General features: G+C 40.7%; 1 protein-coding gene across 5 annotated transcripts in view; it reads right to left on the bottom strand.

Moving 5' to 3' along the window:
* SAMD12 (sterile alpha motif domain containing 12) overlaps positions 1–23,470 on the bottom strand; it is a 456,644-nt gene that overhangs the window by 30,916 nt on the left and 402,258 nt on the right. The window contains exon 5 of one of the 5 annotated variants that reach the window (XM_067711428.1): positions 14,477–22,666. The exons of the other annotated variants lie outside the window; for them this stretch is intronic. Within the exon in view, the coding sequence (XP_067567529.1) occupies positions 22,644–22,666 (23 nt within the window). The 3' untranslated portion in view covers positions 14,477–22,643. Of the gene's footprint in view, positions 1–14,476; positions 22,667–23,470 lie in introns of those variants that run through there. 5 annotated transcript variants of the gene reach the window in all.

Here is a 23,470-nt window from a genome sequence, read left to right as displayed (position 1 = left end):
TTTAGTTCTCTTGCAAATAGACCTCTGGCTTGCCTGCTTCACCAGTTTGCCTGGTACATCCCAGATAGGGCAGGAACATGCTCTGAGAAGTTATCCTTTTTGCTGCTCCATCATGCTCATTTAATAGGTTTAGGAAGGAACTCCAGAAATTATTAAATTTCAAGATCAGCAGACTGGCAGGTCTTTCCTTTCTTTTTCTGACTGCTAAGTCAGAAAACTGCACACCAGTTGTGAAAATCAAGTCCCAGAGGAAAAAACTTAGGATTATGAAGACATCCATATGTAGAATAAACCCATTTTCACTATGGAAAAAAATACAAAGAATATTAAGCAAACCCATCAATGGCTCTAACCATGGATTACCTAAGAGATCAACCTTAATTAACACATTCAAAAATGTTAAGCATTTTAACACTTTTTTTTCCTTTTTTTTTCTTAACATCTTTATTGGAGTATAATTGCTTTACAATGTTGTGTTAGTTTCTGCTGTATAACAAACTGAATCAGCTATACGTATACATATATCCCCATATCCCCTCCCTCTTGCGTCTCCCTCCCACCCTCCCTATCCCACCCCTCTAGGTGGTCACAAAGTACTGAGTTGATCTCCCTGTGCTATGCAGCTGCTTCCCACTAGCTATCTGTTTTACATTTGGTAGTGTATATATGTCCATGCCTCTCTCTCACTTCGTCCCAGCTTATCCTTCCCCCTCCCCATGTCCTTAAGTCCATTCTCTGTGTGTGTCTTTATTCCTGTCCTGCCCCTAAGTTCTTCAGAACCATTTTTTTTTTTTAGATTCCATATATATGTGTTACCATATGGTATTTGTTTTTCACTTTCTGACTTACTTCACTCTGTATGACAGTCTCTAGGTCCATCCACCTCACTACAAATAACTCAGTTTCATTTCTTTTTATGGCTGAGTAATATTCCATTGTATATATTTGCCACATCTTCTTTATCCATTCAACGGTCAATAGACACTTAGGTTGCTTCCATGTCCTGGCTATTGTAAATAGAGCTGCAATGAACATTGTTTCTCAGGGTATATGCCCAGTAGTGGGATTGCTGGGTCATATGGTAGTTCTATTTTTAGTTTTTTAAGGAACCTCCATACTGTTCTCCATAGTGGCTGTATCAATTTACATTCCCACCAACAGTGCAAGAGGGTTCCCTTTTCTCCACACCCTCTCCAGCATTTATTGTTTGTAGATTTTTTGATGATGGCCATTCTGACTGGTGTGAGGTGATATCTCATTGTAGTTCTGATTGGCATTTCTCTAATGATTAATGATGTTGAGCATCCTTTCATGTGTCTGTTGGCAATCTGTATATCTTCTTTGGAGAAATGTCTATGAAGGTCTTCTGCCCATTTTTGAACTGGGTTGTTTTTTCTTTTTGAAACCAGTAACAGACTGACTATAAAGCCCAGAGTACACAGTAGACAAACTTCCTTTCGAGGAAGCTACTCCAGGAGGAAATGCAGATCCTGGCACAGTCTTTTGAGTTTCAGCACGCTGTTTCTTCTCCTTGTGACTTAGTTTGGCTTTATAATTGTTTTATCAAAAATGATACACTTTCTTTTTAAATATGTGATTTTAAAAAGCTTTCCTGCAGATGCAGTTGTTTCCAAATTACATGTTGGGGCTACACTGCTTTGCTCCTGTGGGAATACATCTTCACTCCCATAATGTAAGTCAGTATGAAAATAAGATTTGCTTAAAGGAAATTGTTTTATAGCCATGCTTCAGGAACATGTGGAGTCCATTAGTCAGACACAGCAATGTTATCAGAAGAATCCTGTGACCCCAAGGGCTCTTTCAGGGAGACCTAGGGATAGTTCTCGATGTCTTTAGAAGAGGCAGTAGGTACAGTTCTTGAAACATTTTAATTGTAATTTTAAAAGGATGAGGAAGACAATAAAAGGAATTCCCTACTTCTGTGTGTTACCTCCAGGACTCAGCTGCATTTTAAATAAACACATATATTATCTAGTTAAAATAAACACATATATTATAGAGATTAAAAGTTTTGCATGAATTTAAAGATTAAACATGGGGCCTTCAAAGAAATTTCAGGTTTGTAGTGGGCTGGGCTGTTTGGCCATGCTCTCAGACCCTGAGGAAACATTTAGACTTTTATATCTGCTATTAGGTAATATCTACAAGTTATACCTGTTTTACAGAGTGTGATCAGTTCATCTGAGATTTGGAAATGGTCAAGTGACTTACTAGCTGTGTAAGGCAAGTTATTTAACCCCTCCAAGCCTCAGTTTTCTCATCTGGGGAAACAAGTATACACTGAGCTTAAAATCTTCTTGTGAAGATTAAATGTTACACATGCTGAAAGAGTTTAGCACAGTTCCGGGCCCAATATATCCTACTATTACTTTTCTTATAATTATTGCAGGTATTATTAATCTAATATTTTGATTTGAAAGCTAATATTCCTTACAAAACATGGAGGGGACTTAAAGTGATCTTTAGGATGTCATATTCTATGGGTTGATGAATACTTTGCAAATTCTCTTTTCTAGAAATACATCAGATATTTCCCAAACAATAAAACAGATCAATTTAATTAATTATAACTTTTGGAGGAGTATGTAAGGCATGCTAATACAAAAATAAACCCAACCCTTACATTTCTGGTTAGTTGAGATACCACTTCGTACCCACTAGGATGACTATAATGAAAAACAGTAACAAGTGTTGGTGAAGGCACGGAGAGACTGAAACTCTCACGTGTTGCTAATGGGAAGGTAAAATTGTTCAGCCACTTTGGAAAACAGTCTGGCAGATCCTCAAAAAGTTAAACATATAGTTACTATATGACCCAGCAATTTCGATCCTTGGTATATACCCAAGAGAAATAGAAACGTATATCCACCCAAAAACTTGTAGATGAATGTTTCAAACAGTGTTATTCATAATATCAAAAGTGGAAACAACTCAAATGTCCACCAGCTGATGAGTGGTAAATAAAATGTTGTATATTCATACAATGAAATATTTGGCAATAAAAATGGAGTACTGATACCTGCTACAACATGAATGAACTTTGAGAACATTAGCCTATGTGAAAGAAGTCAGTTATAAAAGATCATATATTGCATAATTTCATTCATATGAAATGTCCAGGACAGGAAAATGTGTAGAGATAGAAAGTAGATTAGTAGTTGTAAGGGGCTGGGGGAAGAGGAGATTTGGAGTGAAAGGGGAGTGACTACTGATGGGTGCAGAGTTCCTTTTTCAGTGACGAAAATGTTCTAAAATTAGGTTGTGGTAGATGGTTGCATAGCCCTGTGAATATATTTTAAGACATTGAATTGTATACTTAAAATAGGTAAATTATGGTATATCATTTGTATCTTAATAAGGCTTTTTAAAAAAGAAAGGAAAAAGCTCCCAAACAGATCTTGAATGTAGACTTTCTAGTCAGATTCCTCAACATAGGTTTCTAAAATATAAAATGTATATTTGATCATTGCATTGGTTTAGCATAGCATTATATTGTACAACCAAGTCTGCAAGCCTCTTTGAACAAGTTGGAGACCACTGAAAATTTGGATGGGCATGTAATGACCTGAGTTGAACCTTGATCCAAAGGCATTCTAGTCTAACTAGTGGTACCATTGGATTTTTAAAGTTTGAACTTCACTACATATTAATGTTATTGTATACGATTACAAGTTTTTGGTGGATATATGTCTCCATTTCTCTTGGGTATATACCAAGTGTCAGCTCTTAGGAGTTAGGCTTTCTGTTCCTTATTTAAGATAGAAGTGATGCTTTTCAACCAGCTCCCTTTTCCTACCAGACAAGTGGTATAGTATTGACTCGTGGTGAAAAGTGCAAAACCTCCTTAAGCGAGCAACACTACGCCTTGCACTGCTCGAAATTTTTTTTCCAGTTTTTGCTTGCTGTTCAAGTATTGACTGTGCAGCTTACAAGGTGTTAGGCGTTGTCAGGGTGCAATGTTAGAGCTCTGGGCCACCCACTGCAACGGGTCGACTGTCTTTATGCAGGCGCAGGTGCAGAAGGGCAAGCTGGTGGATTAAGGAACAGAAGTACTTGCCTTAAAGGACCCAGAGGCTTAGCTCAAAACCAGTGCCCCTAGGACCTCCATCTCAACGACAAAATAAGTTGTCATTGTGCATTACAGATGCAGTTGCATCTTTCTCAATCACTGTTCCTCTCTGTCTTTTAGAGAAGTAATCTGTTTTCTGTGATAAACTATTTTGGGATGTGATATTGACATATATATGTGTATATGTATACATATGAACATATAACTCATTTGGCAATTAAAAATGCTGCCTGTTAGTAACTGTAATATTTTTAGATGGTTTGATGTACAGTGAAAAGGGTAAATTATTTTGAGTCAGGGAAATGGAGTTCAAATCTTAGCTCTGCCAGTTAAAAGTGTTGGACCTCCTCTGTCGACAGGCTCATCATTTTGCCTGTCTTGTAGGATTTACCTGAGGGTTTCAATGGGGCAGTGTTCGTCAAAGTGACTTTATGAACTGGAAAGAGCCCTCACAGTCGTCTTGGTGGTATGTGGACTGTCTAATGTCCCCACTGAGACTGAAATCTCCTTGTTTTTGTAGCTCCCCAGGGATGACTGTGGACACTCAAGTCAGATTTGCTGATTTTTTGGCTCTTTGGGGGCCCTTTGATGGTTGGGGGGTTGGAGGTGGTCAAGGCACCTGTGCCTGACTCATCCCTAAGGAGCCTGAGATACGGCATGGGTTGAGGGTATCTGAAAGGGTTGTTCATTTAACAGCTCTCAACTGAATGCTACTTTGGTCTAGGTGCTTGGGATAAAGTGGTTTACCAGACTGACAAAACTGCTCCCAGGAGCTTACATTCTAATGGAAAAAGAAGATCCAATAATCAATTAAATAAATAAATACATAATTTCAGAGAATTGAGAAAATAAATATAAAAATGAAGATAAGGTAAAAAGATAGAAATTAGGTATGGAGACTATATTCTCTTTTTATTTTGAACAATTTCAAATCTACAGAAAAGCTGAAAATGACTATTCAATTAACACCCATTTTCTCATTGCCTAAATGCAACAACTATTAACATTATGCCACACTTGCTCTCTCCCTCCTCTACGTGTGCACATCTTTGTATGTATGCATATACATGTACGTATATATGTGGTCCTTGGTGTTGAACCACTTAGGGTAAGTAACAGACATCATGAAACTATCTCTAAATAGTCCGGCAAATATTTCCCAAGAATAGGATACTACCTGTACCACCACAATACCATTTGGACTCTCAAAAATTTTAATCGTATACAATAACATTAATACGGAGTGAAGTTCAAAACTTTCTCAATCACTGTTCCTCTCCGCCGGCACCCCCTAACTTTTTGTTTGTTTTCTCAACAAAACAGAAGGTTGAGAAATAGTTATGGGATGATCTGGTAGGTGAGCCTTCTAGGCATGGAGAACAGCAAGGCAAGAGGCCCTTTCAGAAGCCCAGGTGGCAGATATGCATACAGGTTTATATGCTGCCATCTGGTGTAACCACACTGCCATACACTTTTCTCAAGACCTCTCATCCACCTGTTCCTACACTGAATTCAAACTCTTATAAATGTGAAAACTTGAAACCATCACACGGAAGCACTTCCTGTCAATCTGCAGTCTAGGTTTGACCATCCAGGTGTGTTCAGGCAATTCCATGAATCTTTTCTTATTTTTTTATCTCCTTATTTTATATAAACAAGTGGAAAATGAAGCAATCAATGTTCCGAGACTAGAGTTAAGACCTGTAATCTCCATCAGTATAACGTAGTTAAGACCTGAATTGATACTAATAATGTCAAAAATGGTCAATCTTATTTTAAGCCAAACAATTCCATGTTCCATTGAGAAGGAAGAGAAGAAAATTTAAGATCATATACACAATTATAGAACTGTTTCCTGAAAAAGTGAAGGGCAGTTAAGAATGACATACTACTTTTTCGCTCTTTTGGAAAGATGTACCATCTCATAGGGCCTACCACATGATTTTTCAAACAGTTAAGATTTGGCATTTATGATTGGCCACTCCAGTAGGGGTAGTGCTTGGAACAGAAGAAAAGACATCAAAAGCATGGTCTTTTCTTAGCACTCCCTTCTGGAAAGCTGCCGTTTTTCCTTCCCCTCGGCCTCAGGTTTCCTCCTCTACCTTTTGAAGACCAACTCCTTGCTAGAGTCGCACCAGGTGAAAGAGGCCTTCTGCCGATAGCTGAAGTCAAGTTCTGGTTTAAGCCAGAAGAGGCAAGAGAGGGTTTCGTTCACAGTCTGGCTCATGCAGATAGGGGTCAGGGAGGAATTTGGGATCAAAACCGTGGGTACAAAGAAGGTATGGATCGATGTGGGTGATTCCCAATGCTCTCAGATTCCTGCAACAGCGCAAAGTCACAAGGCAGCATTTGCCGAGTCCAGACCAGCATCTCCCATCACCGCCTGCTGTCGTCCTTGAAGGTGAGAATACAAACCCCGTGAAGAGCTAAATTCAGAAACACAATTCGTGGCTCAAAGCACAGCTGCCTTGGAGGTTGAGGCCAGTGAGTGGCAGCCTGAAGGAGCCACCCTCAGCTGGACTCGGCTCTGAGCAGCCTTACAGCCTGGGCAGTAGCAATCCGCCTCTATGTCAGCCCCCTTCTCTGTGGCTCCTGTGGGGAGGCTGGGCGCTGAAATGGCCCTTTGGACAGGGTGTCAGACAGCTCCGTCAGCCTGCTGTGCTCTGAATCTATTGCTGTTTCTCTCAGGATCAATTGAGGAACGGGAATACCCCTCCCCTTCTTACTCATGGCTGCTGGCAGGGAGAGGCTGGCTGGAAATTCTTACTACTCGCATTTGTTTTTGTGGCACTTGAGCTATACAAGGTGAGAGACAAAGGTTTTGAGTCACACAGACCTAAACGGCAGAGATAGTTAGTACTCACAAACACCCACGTGCATGTCCCATCCCCCCGGGTCAGTCCCTATCCACGGGCAGAGCCAGGGGACTCATCCTGGTTAGTGAGCGATGGCTGTGAGCATTCCTCTTCCTCTTCTCTATAGGCCTGGAATCCAGGTCTTTCAGATACTAGAAACCTCACCGTGAGCCTGGGTCCCTGGGGACTGTGACGATTACTGCAGGAAGCAACCTGAGTTAGGCACGTAGGGTAAGTAAAAATTACTGTTTTGGTGCACTAAGCTGTTAGCATTTCAGATTTTACGACTAATGCAGGGCTTACAACCTCATCTTGGCTCTGCCATTTGTTATTTTTGGCCTCCATTTTCTCCTCTGTAAAGTGGGGATAATATTACCTACTGCAGAGACCGTCTGGTATACGTGTCTGCCCTGCAGCCATTCCATCTGGGCAATGTTCCTCCCACTCTGTGAGAGTCTTGTGGAACTGTCAATTCAGGCCAGCCAATTAGAGGGCTACATTCTCTTGGATACACAGACTGGGCCAAGGGGTAGGCAAGTGACCCCAAAATGAGTCTACTTTGAGGACAGGCTTGGATAAGACAGGGTCTCTTTCTGTGTGAGCCTGGAGCTGTGAGATGCCATTTTTCCCACTCAGAGAAGAAAGCAGATACTGAGTAGAAAGTGGATACTGAGAAAGTTCCATCTAGCCCTGAACTTTTCAATACGTCATCCAGTCAGTCAATCAATCAATCAATCAATCAATCAATCTCTTTCTCTCCTCTTTTCCCTTAAGGTAGTTTGAGTTAAGCTTTAGTCACTTGCAACTGAAAGAGTCCTTATCAATGTCCCTACCTTGGAGAGTTATCACAAGGATTAAATATACAGTACCTTAAAGAGCCTGCCATATTACAAGCGCTCCAAACATGATTGCTGTCATGACTGAGGTTGGTTGCTAGGGGGCTCCAGTCACGAGCACACTATCTTGCTTATTCCTTATTCTCGGTCCTCTAGGCAGCCTGCAGAACTGATGAACTCATGAACTGAGATCATATGAATTTGGGCCCCATAAAATTGTTTCCACCTGGTCACTCATAGTTGCTGTGCCCTTTGCTGCCTTTGAGGGACACGATAAGCTGCTATGTGAAAACCTTTATTGCATATGTTATAGGGACATTTTCTATGGCTTCACTCAGGGTCCTACCTAAAAAGATGCCGTAAGAAATTTTTCTCAGACTCATGTGGGAAGGAAAACTTGACATCCCCCAAGGTTGTCCTTCTCCAGTTTTTTCACTCTTATCATCAGAGAAGACTGAACTCATACTCCCAGGGGTTGGAGACATAACCCTAAGCAAAGTGAGCACAATTTCTTTTGTTATATGTTAAAAATTCATGTGACTTTTGTATTCTTCTCCACTAGACATCCATGTTCATCTTTATGGTAGTTGTAAACCTCGTAGCAGGTTACTGTGATTGCCTCCAATGTTGACATGAAATTTATGGCTCCTCTCTAATAATGATGGCCAAAGTAGATAGGCTACAACCTATATCCTTGTCTTAATCTTCTAACTGCTGTACAATTTCTCTGGTTCTGATTTTAGTTTATTTATAGCCTTCTATTTTATGGTATATTTTCTTGTGAATTGCCTCAACTACTTTGTGGATATAAATGGGTTATGAATAAGTAAAAGCATTAATATAAACATAAAAAAAGAACTGACAAGCTTGAAATGATACCATATGAGGACACAGGATGTATACTTGGTTTCCTACAAATAGACATCTTACCCCCAACCTCAGCTGAACTGAACAATACACTGAACAAAAAGAAAGTGTTTAAAATTTTAACAGAAACAGCACAAAACCCAGCATAGCTAATATTCTTGTTATCCACAGAAAATCAAAAGTCCTAATTTGAAGAGAATATATTAATACCGATTTTGGTGGACAGATGTTGGAATCAGCATTTGAAAGAGCGTGTCTATTTGCTTCCTCTTTTTACCAAAGGCAATAAAGAAAAATATTTTTAACAGAAGTGCTCATTGTATTTTCAACTTCACACATTGGGACAGAAACTGTGCGATAGCCATACCTTTAGGACATAGATCCAAAACTAAGTTAGCCAGTCTTTTAGACATCCTTAGAAGAACTGAGAGCTCAAAAATGCAGCATGAGGGCTACAGATCTAATGCCTATTAATTTCCCTGTCTCCCCTCCTGAACAACAGTCTCCATGAGGACTGGACCTTGTCTGCACAATTTCCTGGCGGATTCCCAGGGCCTACAATGGCACTTCCCACAGGAGACACCCAGTAACTACTTGTGGAATGAGTCATGACTATCTCCCCTCTTCCTGTGAGAGAAAATTTGTGTACTGAAGGCCAAGCCATTGCTGGCTCCATTTCTTCTGCTAGCATCTCTTCTTCACCAATTAAATTCTGTATCATTACTTAAGGGAAGAGTTCTTAAAATGGGATGGGGTTCAGAAGGTCCTTGAACCCACTGAAAATGTATGTAAAGATTTGTATGTTGGGTACATGTTTGGACAAGAGCATCCCTAGTTTTCAGGAGAGTTTCAAAAGTACTTCTGACTTTGAAGATGTCAAGGACAGTTGATGTTAGGGATTAGTCATTTAGTACACGCTCAGTTAATGTGCATAGTACATGCTCAATTAATGTGTGTATAGTCTAATGGTTGAGATTTTGTGTTTCCCAGTCAGAAACAGCTGAGTCAGCTGTACGATCTGACCTAAGAATTTAATCCCTTTAAATTCTCTTAATTTCTTCACCTGTGAAACGGGAATAATAATATCTAACAGAATATTGTGAGGATTAAATGAGGTAACATAAAGAATGCTAGACCCATGGCAAACACTAAGTTATTAGAGCTATTGCTTTTGCTAGTCAATCAATTAAATTGTATTTCAGAGACTTATTATCACATACTCATGAGGACTCATTCTCATGATATCAATTTTTGTTCTCCAAAATGAAACAAAATATATAAACAACTTTAAAAATATTATTCTAGTTTCATGCACCATGGAATGATTTTGGAATGTCATGGAGACAAATACAAAGGGAAAACAAGGGCAGGGATTCATCCGTCTTGCCCAGGTTGAGAGAGGAAGTCAAGGTGGCCAAAAGGGGAACCAGGGCTTTGTTAGAAACGTTTCCAGTTTCTTCTTCTTTCCCTCCCACCCTCATCTCTATCACTGTACACATGCACACGTACACACCAACACACTCTCAGAAATATCATCTCCTGGGAGTTAGTGTACATCTTATGAGTCCTTCTTTAAAATATAGTTCTGGATTCAGCCTCTCTCTAACTCCCCTAATTTAATTTTTGAACAGAATGTCATCAAAGGAAGAATACCAAAAGCGTCAAGTTTGATACCACTTATTTTTTTTTTCAAATTCTTTGAATGACTGCTTTTTTCCCCTAGTTCCCATTGTGTCCAAGAATAATTTTTTAAAAGATTTCTGGCTTAACCAATAAAAATCAACACCTGTTCGTGTCAGTGACGTTACCAACTGTGGTCTACGTGCTTGTGTGATTGCTCAAATCGTGGTCCAAGTTTTTGTTTCCTTTGAAAATCTCCCGTAACACTTGTGAGACAAAAACAAGTAAGATAAAAAGTCTTCTTTAGTCTTAAGAATGAAAATAAGGTACAGTGGAGTGAAGCTTCTAGATTTTTTAATGTGTGCATGTTTTTTTAAAAAGCGAAGTTGGAGATAAGGTGGTACAAAGTTATAATTGGACTTAAAATGTTGTGCTACAAAGCCATGTTGGAGCCCATCTATTCCAAACCCTTAATATTTCAAAACAGAAAATTAAAATCCAGAGATAATGTGAGACTTGGTCAAACTCACATGACTGTTTCTCCCTCTCCCATCATGGCTAGTGGCAGGCCTAGGATGTGATAGCCTCATAGGTTGACTATGTAGTGGTTGCTTCATAATTAATTAATAGAAATCAGCAAATTTGTTTTCAGCCCATTTTCTGGCCCTTAGACCTTTATCACCTTCTAGGGGGCTCATCTTTTGCATCACTTATTTCCTGAGGGCCTCTATACTCACCTGGTTGAGACAACATATTATCACCAAGCTAATGATTGATTGAGAACAGCATTTCCAAAAGTGCTTGTTCTATGAGGCATTAGTTAGTATTCCCTGGGGGAAAATAGTTGATGCTTGAATGAAATTTGAAAATGCTGTACTGAATAAATATATATAACTATAACCTGCAAGCCTTTTCAGAAGTTTTAATATGCTAATGTGCATCACGTGTGTCTAGGAGTGGGGTAAATATATCATGTTTTCAGAGCTTACTTGACATGGAACATTCTTGCATCTCTCCTGAATCCCAGCATCGGAGAATGAGTGAGGCTTAAGTATTATCCTTCCAGAGATATTTAGACTTTCCTAAGGGACTCTTATCACTTATTTTTTGCTGAGCTCCTTATTTCTGTATCTTAGGATGTAAGATCTTTAAGGGAGGGAAAATGTCCTTCATCTCTAAGTCACCAACACTTAACGCAACACCATGCACAGATCCTGGTACATAGAACAAACAGCACGAGATCCATCTAATGATTGCTCAATGAATAAACAAAAACGATTTCAAGCCCCATACAGCTTACTTTCTGGAGGTAGAATTCGAGCCATCAATGACAAGCAACCACATCCCCCATGTTACTCTTCATTTTTTTTGATCATCTATTCCACAGTTCTGGGGCAAGACTTATTAAGAAAAATTAATAAGGAAAATTATTAAGAAAAAACATTGTATTGTCACATCCTTTTCCCTCCTTTGCTCACTAAAGAAAAGCTAAAGTTTACTAGCTTTTGTGAGGTAGAATCAGGGCAATAGGCATAAGAAAACAGAGCTGGAAAAGCAAAAATGGGAAAATTACATGGAAATTTAGTAGAGAAGGATGGAAATGGAAGGAAAGAGGGTGTCATGTGAGACGAGAACCAGAAGAGTCTGGTGGCTGCGAGATTTCTTGGTTGGCGGCGGAAGGGAAAGATTTGGTCTAAGGAAGGGAAGCAGTTGTCTTTGGATGTATGGTGAGGGTGGCATAAATGGGAAGAAGGACTTTTAAGATATTTTCTGTATAACACATACCCACACCCTGTCACACTTTCTGCTTTGGAAGTTTCATGAAGGGCAAAATAAAATCTGGAAATGTTTTTGTATATATTTTTATTCCCCTCTTGGACTTTCCTCTAGAGATTGGGCAATGGGAGACCTAATCATATTAGGGTTACACTAACAAAAGGACAGAGACATGAGAGAAAAACAGGAACCTATCAAGCTTTCCATTTCTCAGGAGACGGGGGACATCTTCACTTGTGAAACAACTATACACAGTTCTCATTATCTACTCCCACTTTATATCTCCCCAGTTGCTTACAAAAACAGAAGAACGTGGTTGTCCTTATTAAATCTTATTCTTTTAGTTGGTTTTATCCATATACGTACAAAATCATGAAAGGTAATGGAAAGCTATTTTACAGTGTACATATATCTATACGCCATAAAAATAGATTTATGTGAAAGAGAAAGTATTAATAATCCTAATGATTTCATAATCACCATAAGAAACCTCAACCGTGGACAGCTTTCTTTGGAACAAAAGATCTAGCACCGCAGAGTACATTTACTAGGTCCCATGGAGGGATTTTATACAGTTCTGAATCATCTTAGGTCAACACATACTTTTGATGGTAAACTTCTCATGACATCACTGTCCGTGAACCAAATATGGCCACCACGTTTACCCAGGCAAGTATGAGTTCCCAAAGCACTGAGATGTCAAGAAAGCTTTCTCTGTACCTACTTCTGGCTTGGGTTACCTAAAGCTGCCTAGGTAACCTGCCACCGAGAGCTTTCACCCACCTCTGAAAACACATCTGGCTTTAGTCTTTATTACCATGAGTTCATTTGCTTAACAAAGAGTTCGTGGCGGTTGCTAGGCTCAGTAGGAAGAAGGGGAATAAGGTGGGAAGAACAAGGCACCAAGTTTAATTTGGTTCACCTAACATTTGTTGAGCAACTATTATGTACCAAGAGATGATGATACAAATACAAATAAGACGAGGGTCCTACCCTACAGAGAGGGAAAAGAAAGGAGAAGGGTAAAATGGGTTAAAAGAGAGAGACAAATGAGAAAAGGGAGAGAGGAGGAGATGAGATAGAGGCAGAGGAAGGTGAGGTAGAGAAAGATAAAGAGAAGCGCACAGAAAAGGAGTGCTAAGTTAAAGGCAGAGAAATGACAGAGGAAAAGGAAGGAAATGATGAAAAAAGAGACAAAAAAAAGAAAAAATAGCCAGAAATGATCCAAGAAAAGTGAAGACAAAGAGAATGTGGGGTTCGTAGGGCTCTAGTCTTACATCTTCTAAAGAGGTTCACTGACAAAGAAACTTGCCCCGTTTTCCATGTTCTTAACTTGTATGAATAGAAAGTGGGAGAAAAATTGTACTTTTAGAGTTACAGGGTGTGTAGACAGATTTAGAAGGTTTATACAGTGAGTCAGTAAACTAAACTAAAAGGTTCTCACAGGTTTTGCTTTTGGAAACCTTTTCTGGGGGAAAAATCCCCACCCCAAATCCCCCAAAACTAGATTCACTGTAAACATGTAACAAAAAAGGGCAGTGGGTGTTTCCTTCTTTTTCATGCAATTTACACGTGCCTTTTCCTCTCCAGGAAGGAAGCATTTCTCTGTTACCAGTTGAGGCAATTCATCATATTCAGCAAAGTCACAGTGGTTGTAACTACTCATTACGATGTCTCCTTGAGACAAGGAAGGGTGAAAATGGTAGTTTAGAGCAGAAAAAGTGGTCTACTGTTTATATTTGCTGCATCATATTACTCAGTGGATTTTTTTTGTTTTAATTTGAGAAAAAAATGTTGGTGTGTTTCAAATACGTGGTTGAGAGTGGAGTATACCCAGATGTTTGCTGAACTAGAGAGCGGCTCTCTAATCCTGAATCCCTTGGGCAGGTGTTACTCGAAAGCATCCCAATTGATAAAATACAGACAGCTGACACTTGGTCATCACCTGAGAGATGGAGATGGAGGTGATGGGAAATTCCATCAATCATGCTATGATAAGCACTTAAGACTCTCTCGGGGTGAGAGCAGATTGGCGGGCCAAGATCTGTCGTCCCATCTCTTTCCAGGGTGTTACGAAATCTGTGGAGGGAGAGAACTGTGTCTTTTGTCTAGCTGTGCTCAACACTAAAGCGTTCAATGGTACTAGCCATCATGCTGGTGGGATTTGGTGTTGGGGGAATTCTGTGTGCTGGGAGCTGGAGAGAGGCCACCAATTCATTCCACATATATTATTTCTCCAGGAAACACAGCATAATTGAGGACAATTTTCCACCATGAATTGCATCATTAGCTAACACAGGGAAAGTGAAATGCTGCTAACTTTCTTTTTTCTTCTGACAAGCTGATGAGCTGAAGAAAATAGAAAAGTTTAATGTGATTTTTTCCCAAGGATATATGTTGAAAATCAGAATCAAAACACTTTTACACGGTAATAGAAATCCCGCATTTTAATACATTGCCATGCACGTAAGGAATCAAGTAATGCTGAATACAAAATAGTCAAATATACAAAATGATAAAGCAGATTTTCAAGACTGATAGAGATCATGCTCACAGATACAAGGGAGCAAAAATCTGTACAGTTTCATTTCTATCAATTTAAAAAGAAACATGCCCCTCCCCCAAAAGTCTTTTTGAGCACAACCCAAAACGCAAGGAAACATTAAAAGAAAATGTAAAGGAGACCTAAAGGGAATTGGCAAGTTGATAGCTGCTTAAGATATGGAAATTGGTAGTTCAAAATTGTGGTGTGCAATAATTCTTATGTTTAGAGAAAAAAGTTTCTAAACATTGTATGCCCTGGGGACACAGGGAACTAAAATGAACATCCAACAGAAAAGGCACCTTATTTTACTACATAACCAGCTTGTGTCCTCCTTAAGTCTAGTCTTGGGAATTCTTCTAGGGTGCATAGAGAAAAACCCCACAGTTGTGGGCAATATATAAGGAAAATACTTATTTAATTAACCACTATTAGGGGATTAAGAGATTTCAGACTGCTGGTTTAACTACTCACTTAAGGAAGCTATAAAAATGTCTACCCTCTACATAGGCTTTTGTGTTATGAAATGTGCTTTTATAGCCATGTTTGTTAGCGTTTGTAAAACAGTGAACCATTCTTTTTCTTGGTCAGATTTTTTCCCCTCAAATGCAATCAAGAGCACTGGTTTTATATTCAATTCACATTGTGTGATTTTTCTTCCTCTTTCTTTCTAGCACAAAGACCAATGTACAGAAGCTCATAAAGGAAGTTCAATGTGGCTCTCTGCTTCCCGTGACCCTCAATTTGTCAACTTCATTGGTCTTCTTCAACCCGGGGATTGGCAATCTTCACCTGCACTAAGCCCAGCCCAAACCTCTCTCTCTTAGCTTGGTCACAGTGCTCTAAACCTTTGGAAGGTGGAGATAAATGGACACCCTAGCCATGGGCTCTTCAGACCAGCCCCCAGGTATTGTGTGTACATACAAAGTGTTTGAGTTACCTTCACCTTTTCTATAAGTTGTACAAAAACAACTACTTAAGTTCCTTCCTTAGCATCATTCCTTCAAATAAAGTAATTTTGTACCCCCCACAAAAGGTTGATTGATACTTTATCATTTTACTTTTTAAAATCCCAGAATGGACTTTCAGTAATAATAGCTATAGGGAAAGGCGTAAACTAAGGGGAAGGACTCACTGATAAAAGCCCATATCCCTGCTCACTATGATGAATACGCAGATACTGGTGGTACAGGACAGCTTCTCCGCTTAGCTCGTTTTGGCCTCCAAACAACCCTGTCTGCTAAGACGGAACAGGTAGCATCCCAAACAGATGAGCAGAGGCCCACAGAGATGGGCAATTTCTCTTGAGTTCAAGTATTCTTGAATTCAAAACATCTTCCCCTTTATCAGAGCAGTGCCAGTCTCCACAGAGCCCTAAGAATAACTCAGTACAGAAACCACAACAGATCAATATTTTCTTTTCTCAGGTATTTCTGACTGCTAATACGTAATTGTGTTACGATACTGATATTTTCTGAAATTTGGGTACAACTATTTAATTTGGTGACTAATGATATTAAATAGTCAGATTAACTGGACCTACAGCAAGTATGACGTAGTGACATGAGAGTTTTAGTGGAATTCGTTTCAAAACATTTGTGCTGGTTTGGCTTTTCAGCAGACTAGTTGCTTCGGTGCCAATCACAACTGAGACTTACAGGGCAAAGTCAAGAACCTGGCATTATTCAGCTCTCTGTAATGTGAATGTTCACTAGCTAAACAGAGGTCTCCTCAAACATGGCCTTGTAAGGATAGCATTTTTCTACTGGTGAAGGAAATGTAGTGTTGGAGGAATCATTCACAGCCCCAGAGAGGCTTCCAGTTTCCTTTGAGTGAATTTAAGCAAGTGGAATCCTGACTACCCCAAGTGGGGGTCAGCACTCACTGAAGAGGCTACTGCTTCTAGAAAGAGAAGGGTAATGTGAGGTGAGAGTGGAATTATAATGAAAAAGACAAAGGTTCCAGTGTTCAAATATGAATTACTCCCCCTGCCCCCCCATTTCTCTTTAAATTTTCCACCTATAAACAGGGGCCTTTTGATGTGAAAGTGAACATGGTTATGTACTTCAAAACCTCTGCAGCTGGTATGCAGGGAAACATTTCTGGTCTCCTCTCAAATGCATCAAACGGGAACTAGGTATAGGCATTGTCAAAAGCTGCAACAGAGTTAGCGGGTAGCTCTCAATGCAAACACATAAATGTAGTTGACTGTGTTAACAAAAACATACTGAAAATACATATAAAGAATTAGAATTGATCTAGGGAAGCATATCATCAAGGACCAAGGTGGTACTCAATTCAAATCACATTATTGGAATTATGCTTGAATAGGGAGTCTATTCAGAGCTTCAAAAGGTGTCTTTACGATGTTTGTGCTGTTTGAGAGGGAGGTCAGGCTGACCTCTGGGGAGATGGGAGAAGACCAGCGTCAGCTTGTGGAATGGAACAGGGGCAACCACCAAGGCGTTTAATGGCCAGTGATTTTTCTTCAAGGTTATGTCACAAAATCAGTTCCCCCACCCTGAGAGAAGTAATGATCTAAATATTAAGGGTCTCATTTTAGGATTTTCTTGGAGTAAAGCATTTGAGTACATTTTCAGAGGAAATGGGGGTCGGTGGTGGTGAATAGATATGACCACACAGAACAGGTCTGCGTGCTCTGGCACAGCAGCCCAGCTTAGAGTTCCACGTGTAGTAGCTGCGTGTGTGCTGATATGCCAGGGCCACATGAAAGCAGCCTGTTTATTTCCTTTGATCCAGATGATTGAAATTTAAAAGGCTATAAACGATGCAGAAGACAACCAGCAGGGTCTTCGGTGCCTTAAAGATTTCAGGTGTTAGTATCTCCTATGTTGGCTTAATTTAAGTCTCCTTGTTTATGTCAGACGGCTGCTTCTATCACTGCACTTCAGGCAAAAAGGCCTGGGTTTAAGAGCCTTTCTAAGGCTCTGTAAATGTCTGAGGTTTGGAAAACAACAACAACAAAACAAGCAATGAAACCCCTGAACCACCGGCTCCCAAATATGAAAAGGATATTGTATAATCAGAATTAATGTTTAAGTATCTGTAACAATGTCAGGCAGTCACCTGCAACTCAATGCAAGTCGTACGGTTCCCTTGAAATTTTATGAGGTGTATGTTGTTGGTGCCTTCGAGTGCCTGATATAATTGCGGAAGGAGGCTCTGAAGTAAGAATACTGGGAGCTCGGCAAGGTTTGAAGACAGCCCTACGTGGAATGGAAGCTTCAGATTTACAAGGCCTTCTATACCCCTTTTCTGCTGTGCTGCGGAAGTAATTTCTCAGTCAGTGCTGCCGACCAGGAGGCCTAAAACTAGCCCCATACTCAAAGGCACTTCTCCTCTATATTTGTCACGGGCCGATTTTCACTCTAAGAATGTTAGATCGTAGTGCTTGCCCCACTTTCCCAGAATCTTCCCTGCAGGGCCAAGATGATAGGCAGAAGAAAACCAGGATACCATCCTCCTAGCCATCCTCCCAAATGAGAATCTCCAGGGAAGGCTCTACTTTGTTCTTTTTGAGGGCTGGTGTAACCTCCCTGGGCACTTGGCTAATTTCTCCTCAAGCTTCCCACAGGTGGTTCGCCTTCAAAAGAAGGCTCCCTGTCTCCTTACTAGAGTTACGTCACCAGAGCAAAATAATGGAAACACAGCTCCCTGACCTTGAAGCTGTGCTGTGGAGCCAGGAATCATCCACACTGATAAAGCAGAATTCATAAGATAGTTCTCTGGCTACAGGATTAGATGTACATCTAAGGAGATCAAGGGGCAGGACCCACTTGTCTTTGAAACCGAGTCCCCAGCTGTGCCCTGAGCGGCTGCATCTCCTGGGCTGTCCTCCCTCCTGATCTCATGCTCCTTGTTTTGATTAGTGGCACTGACCGGCCACCCCCTGGAGATGAGAATCCCTGTCCCAGTGTTGTCTGGGCACCAAGCTTTCACCAAGATCAAACTTAAGAAGGAATTCTCAGTCAGTCCTGGGGAAAAAAGGTGATGACTATGTTTTGCTGTTTGAGTTCTTTATAGAATACTTGAAATCTACACCAGGAACTATGTGAAAAGAAGAACGAGGTTAAAAGAAAAAAGAATACGAAACAACGCAAGAAAGTAAAGTGGAAGGGGTTGTGGGAGAGGTCAATAAAAACAGCCTTTAAGGCAGAAAGGAACTGATGTCATTTTCAAAGGTTAGGTTTTTAAAAAGAGACTACGGCAGCTTTAGGTCTAGTTGTCAAGTAACAAAATTACTCTAAAGAACGTAGAGGAAAATATCACAAAGAATGAAGCTGCTAATGAACTGGAAGAGGAGGTTTTGGGAAAACGAAAGTGCTAAGGGGGTCTTGAAAACTTTTCTTCCGTGAGACTTTTATTGTTCCTATCCAAAATCAATTGTGTGACATTTGCAGACAAAGGAAGAATTTGCAAGTAACAGGGGGTACATCCATTAGAGGTTTTAATCCTCCGTTTATATTCTCACGTCAGGTTGATAATTCCTTTTCCCCTTGAAGTTTAAAAATGAGGCAGAATTACCTCAGAATGAAGGACTATTAGCCTCTGGGCAACTGAGAAGTGACCCTGGAGGGGACCCGGGTTATTTCCCCGTAATCGGGAGGTGGAATGGATGCTGCGGTTACACACCTCACAGAGCCTGAGTAGGGAATTGAAGACACCATTACCCACAAGAAAGCTGATAGGGTCTCCGTCCCCCTAGGTATGTCTTAAAACTACTCAAGTGATTTGATTTTTACCCTAGCAGAACCACCGATGCTCTGAGTATTTAAATTCACTTCTGGAGCTGGAACAAACTTATCCCCTTGGCAACCAAGAGAGTCTAATAATTATTCGTTTCTGTTCCTTCCCAAGACTGCCTTTCCTGTGCAAGTGAGGGGCCCAGCCTTTTAACAAAAAGATTCAGCACAGGTTCAAGTAAAAGGAAAAATAAATGCATCAATAGTTTACAGCCCTTAGACATCAAAGCATTTATCCCTTACCTCCCCATCTCCTGCTTCTTACTAAACAAAACTCACCACAGCCATCTCTGAGGTTCTGGGAGTAAAATGTCCTACACACATCTTGGCAAGAAGGTTCAGCACAGCAGGAAATAACCATGGGTCATTGTGGGTCAACACAGAACAAAGAATCCCAAGGCTGTGAAGGAAACTGTTTCTCCATTTTGCTGGTTTAGCTCATGACTGCTCAGATTTTATGCCACCACGTTTCCAAAACTATGCCCCCAGATGATTTCGAACAGAGGTCGACAGTTTGGAAAACAGTAGTTCATATGCAAATATGTGGTACGTGCCAGGAATTAAGGCATTTTTAGAGAAGCCATCTTCAATGGGGCTCTTTCATTGTCTCCATCTTTGCCCTTTCCTATCTCCATCTTTACCCATCATCTTTAAATAATTGTCCAGCACACTTTTGACTCAAAAAAAAAAAAAAAAGCTAGGAAACTCTACTTATTTAATGGTTTGTAACATATTTTGCAAAAGCCAAAGTCAGTAAGGATGAACCACCACCATTTCATGAACATCTGTCTGCACCACAAAGCATGTCCAGTTTTCCAAGGGTGTTAACAGTTGTTCTCAGAATGTCCCTGGCTAAACGAACTCATTCCCAGATAATATCTCAGCACCTGGCAGTAGTTCTTTCGAATTCATCAGGCCTGATTTTGTGTCCCTGGGACTAGTTATAGAATTGGGGCTTCAGAGAATCCAGCATGATGATGAATTGCTGTTTATACATAAAGGATGGGAATATAGGTGACCAGGGTGGATATCAAGCAACTGTAAGTTGCTTTGGGTAGCTCCTACCAGCTAAATCTGGGGGCTGGGAGGGTTGGCTGTACATGATGGGCGCAAATACATGGCCTGACGCTGTCCACTACCTCTTTCTCTGCTGTCCACTTCCTCAGGCAAGGGAACTGTGCATGTCCATTTCTCCACGTTGCTCTGGCAGGGGATGAATGCTGTCTGAATTCAGTTTTCACTGTGGAAAAGGTGGGGTGGGGAAAGTGTTTGGGAGGAGGAGATATTATAAGGGCAGGGAGAGTCTACCTTGTACACTGTTGTTGCCCCAGCTCAATGCTTGGCACATAGCAGATGCTCAATAAACACTTGCTGAGTAAAGAAGGGAAGAAATGAAAGATTGGAGGGAGCTCTGGAATTGGAATTGAACCTCAGGAGATGGGCAGTGGAGACTGAGGTGTCCAGGGGTGTTGGCAGCCAGGGTTTGACTTCCTAATTCTGGATTTGTAAAGAATTACGGTCTGCTGGGGGCCTGATGGTGCCTATGCCGACCCATCAGACAGCCAGATTTGGTGGCGACTGGAGCTTCTCTGAGTTCCCTCTTGGAAGCCCCCTTCTTTGGCACTACAGCCCGCAGGCTTGTGGTGAGTCATCCTGCTGGGTGACGCACCTGAATCACATTGGGATCGCTCTTTCCTTCCCTGTCAAGTTAAATCTCAGGTGGGGTAGTTTTCTAATGGGCTGTGCATTTCCTGATACCCTCAGGGGAGGCAAGATGTGGGGAGAACAGACAATGAGTGTGTGTCTGGTGACCCTCTAAAATGCCAAGCTTGCTTGGGCTGGCAGGCCCCCAGGGTTGTTACATGTATTTAAAGAAAAGTCTCCGATGTCTGCTGGTCTCAGGCTGGGACTGTGGGCACACAGAACATACTTGGCTGAGTTTCTGATTCAGTCAACTTTACATTTCCAGGCAAAAAATAATGCTAAAGCGTGATGTAGGGTCAATCAATATGGACATTTCTCTAATTCCTAAAGACAAGCAATAACTGGGTTGACTGGTTTCCCAGGACTGTGCTTTGCTGTAAAACATAGTACAAAAAAATTAGTTATGGGTATAATCCCAGAAAGGATTAAAAAGGACTAGTAGGTTCTCTTCTGAGGAAGAAACCTAGTGCGGGGTTGGAACCTCTTGCTTCTCTAGACGTGCAGGGGGTCACTTGCTGTTTTTTTCTCTTCAAAGAATTGTGATCAGAACTTGACCTAGAGAGCTTTCCAAAGTGATAAAGGCAGACCACACCCTGGGAAACTGCATTCTGCTGTCTTTACCATCAATGCACCTATGCTAAGATTAAAATATGGCCACACCCCCATTCTGGTTTTTTGGAAAGAACTGTTCTATAGAATGAGAGATTACATACATTGGCCAAGTAGAAGCCTCCTGTGTTTGAGTGTATGTGCTCGTGCTAAGTTGTGCCCAGGTAAGAGGAAACTAGAGCTAAATGACCACCATTCCCCAGGCCCACCTTTACTTCCCTTTGCTGCTGTAAGAAATCCAGTTGTTCAGTAAAGTGTCAAGAGGTTAAGTCTAACAGTACTGTGGCCATATTTACCAATCTACCACGAACGACGGAGTATATGCTAGGAGTGGAGCCTCGTCTTGGACAGTCTGAGCCAGAAATAGGACAAGATTTATAAGAAAGAAGAAAAGACTTGTTTTCTCACATGTACTGAACGTGCTGATTCGTTTCGGTATAGGGGGTTCTCATGTAAAGTGCTTAAGAGTTGGACAGAATACCTTTAGATGTCATAACTAACACAACCGAGACATGTTTACATTCCTACCCGGGCATAATATTGTGAACACTTCCACTGAGATTGCAGAACTGCTGTAATTTTTTTTCTAACGCATCATGCTGTCTGCACACATAATAAAATAATCCAGTAGTTGCCATGCTAAAACGGGACTTCTAGTGAAGGGCACAGACAGCTCCCCAAAGGGAGCTTGAGTTATGCACAGTGATGAAAACTGGAAGCAGTTTTCCAGCTAATGGTCTGCCAATGACCACTTGGAACAAGCTGGCCCTGTATATTATGCACCTCATTTAAAAATCCACAGCAAACTAAGATGTTCCAAAGCCCATGATCTTGACTGAATGGGTGGTTTTTCCGTTAATCTGGTTAATCTGTCAATGCTCCAAGGATATCTTCTGGCAGTGCCATGAGTTAGTCTTTCTGTGAGGAACAGGCCATGTTCATATCGACTGGCAGGACAGCAGCTTGGAAGGCTAACCGCGTTTATGGAGAACCCTCAGTTGAGGCTGCAAGAGGAAAAAGAAGAAAACATGATGAGCTATTTCTGCATATTTCCACATACTGGTATGTAGCAATAATCCGATTCAAACAAACCTTAACATCCTTAGGTCAAAGAGAAGGCGCTATTGGAGGTAACGGTGACTCAACTTCAAGATGAACTTATGGTGGCTTGTATCCTTGGAACGTCCTTCCTTTTTTTTTTTTTTTTTTTTTTTTTTTGCAGAGCGTGGAAGATATCCATCTCAGGGATAGGAGAAGTTGCACGAAAGGATGGGGAAAACTGGATCCCTGGAACTGGCATTCAGCCCTATGACGGGGCTGTGGTTTGGGAAACCATGTCATACATTATGGGGTTTTGTGCATTTACTTGATCTGGAACAAGATCAGACTGGGAATGGTGTGGAATCATTTTGGGGTGAGGGTATAGTGGGGGGTTTCATTCTTCATTAAGAAGCTTTCCCAGGATAAAGCCTAGAAAAACATATTGGAAGCAGTATGGGTGGAGGTCCTGAGTTTGCTAGTTGAAAAGTCAGGTTGGCTGAGCAGGTTAGTGACTAGGTAAAGTCATTAAAATCTGAGCAGATTGAACTACTTGAATGGCAACCCTGCTTCTGACCTTGGGAATACTAGTACAGATATATTTGTCTAATTTTTCCAACTTTATTTTCTAATTTCCTTTTATTTTATCTCAGTATTCCCTACAGATCCTTATACACAGGTCCTCATTAATTAGTTAATAAAAGAGCACAATTGGATATTTTGCTCAGAAAGATTATCAAGATGAGCTTTATTTAATACACAGAACTATT

This window comes from Pseudorca crassidens, chromosome 17, assembly GCF_039906515.1.
Source record: "Pseudorca crassidens isolate mPseCra1 chromosome 17, mPseCra1.hap1, whole genome shotgun sequence".
NCBI lineage: Eukaryota > Metazoa > Chordata > Mammalia > Artiodactyla > Delphinidae > Pseudorca > Pseudorca crassidens.
The sequence above is the reverse complement of the archived record's forward strand: the minus strand, read 5'-3'. Positions and strand labels throughout refer to the sequence as shown.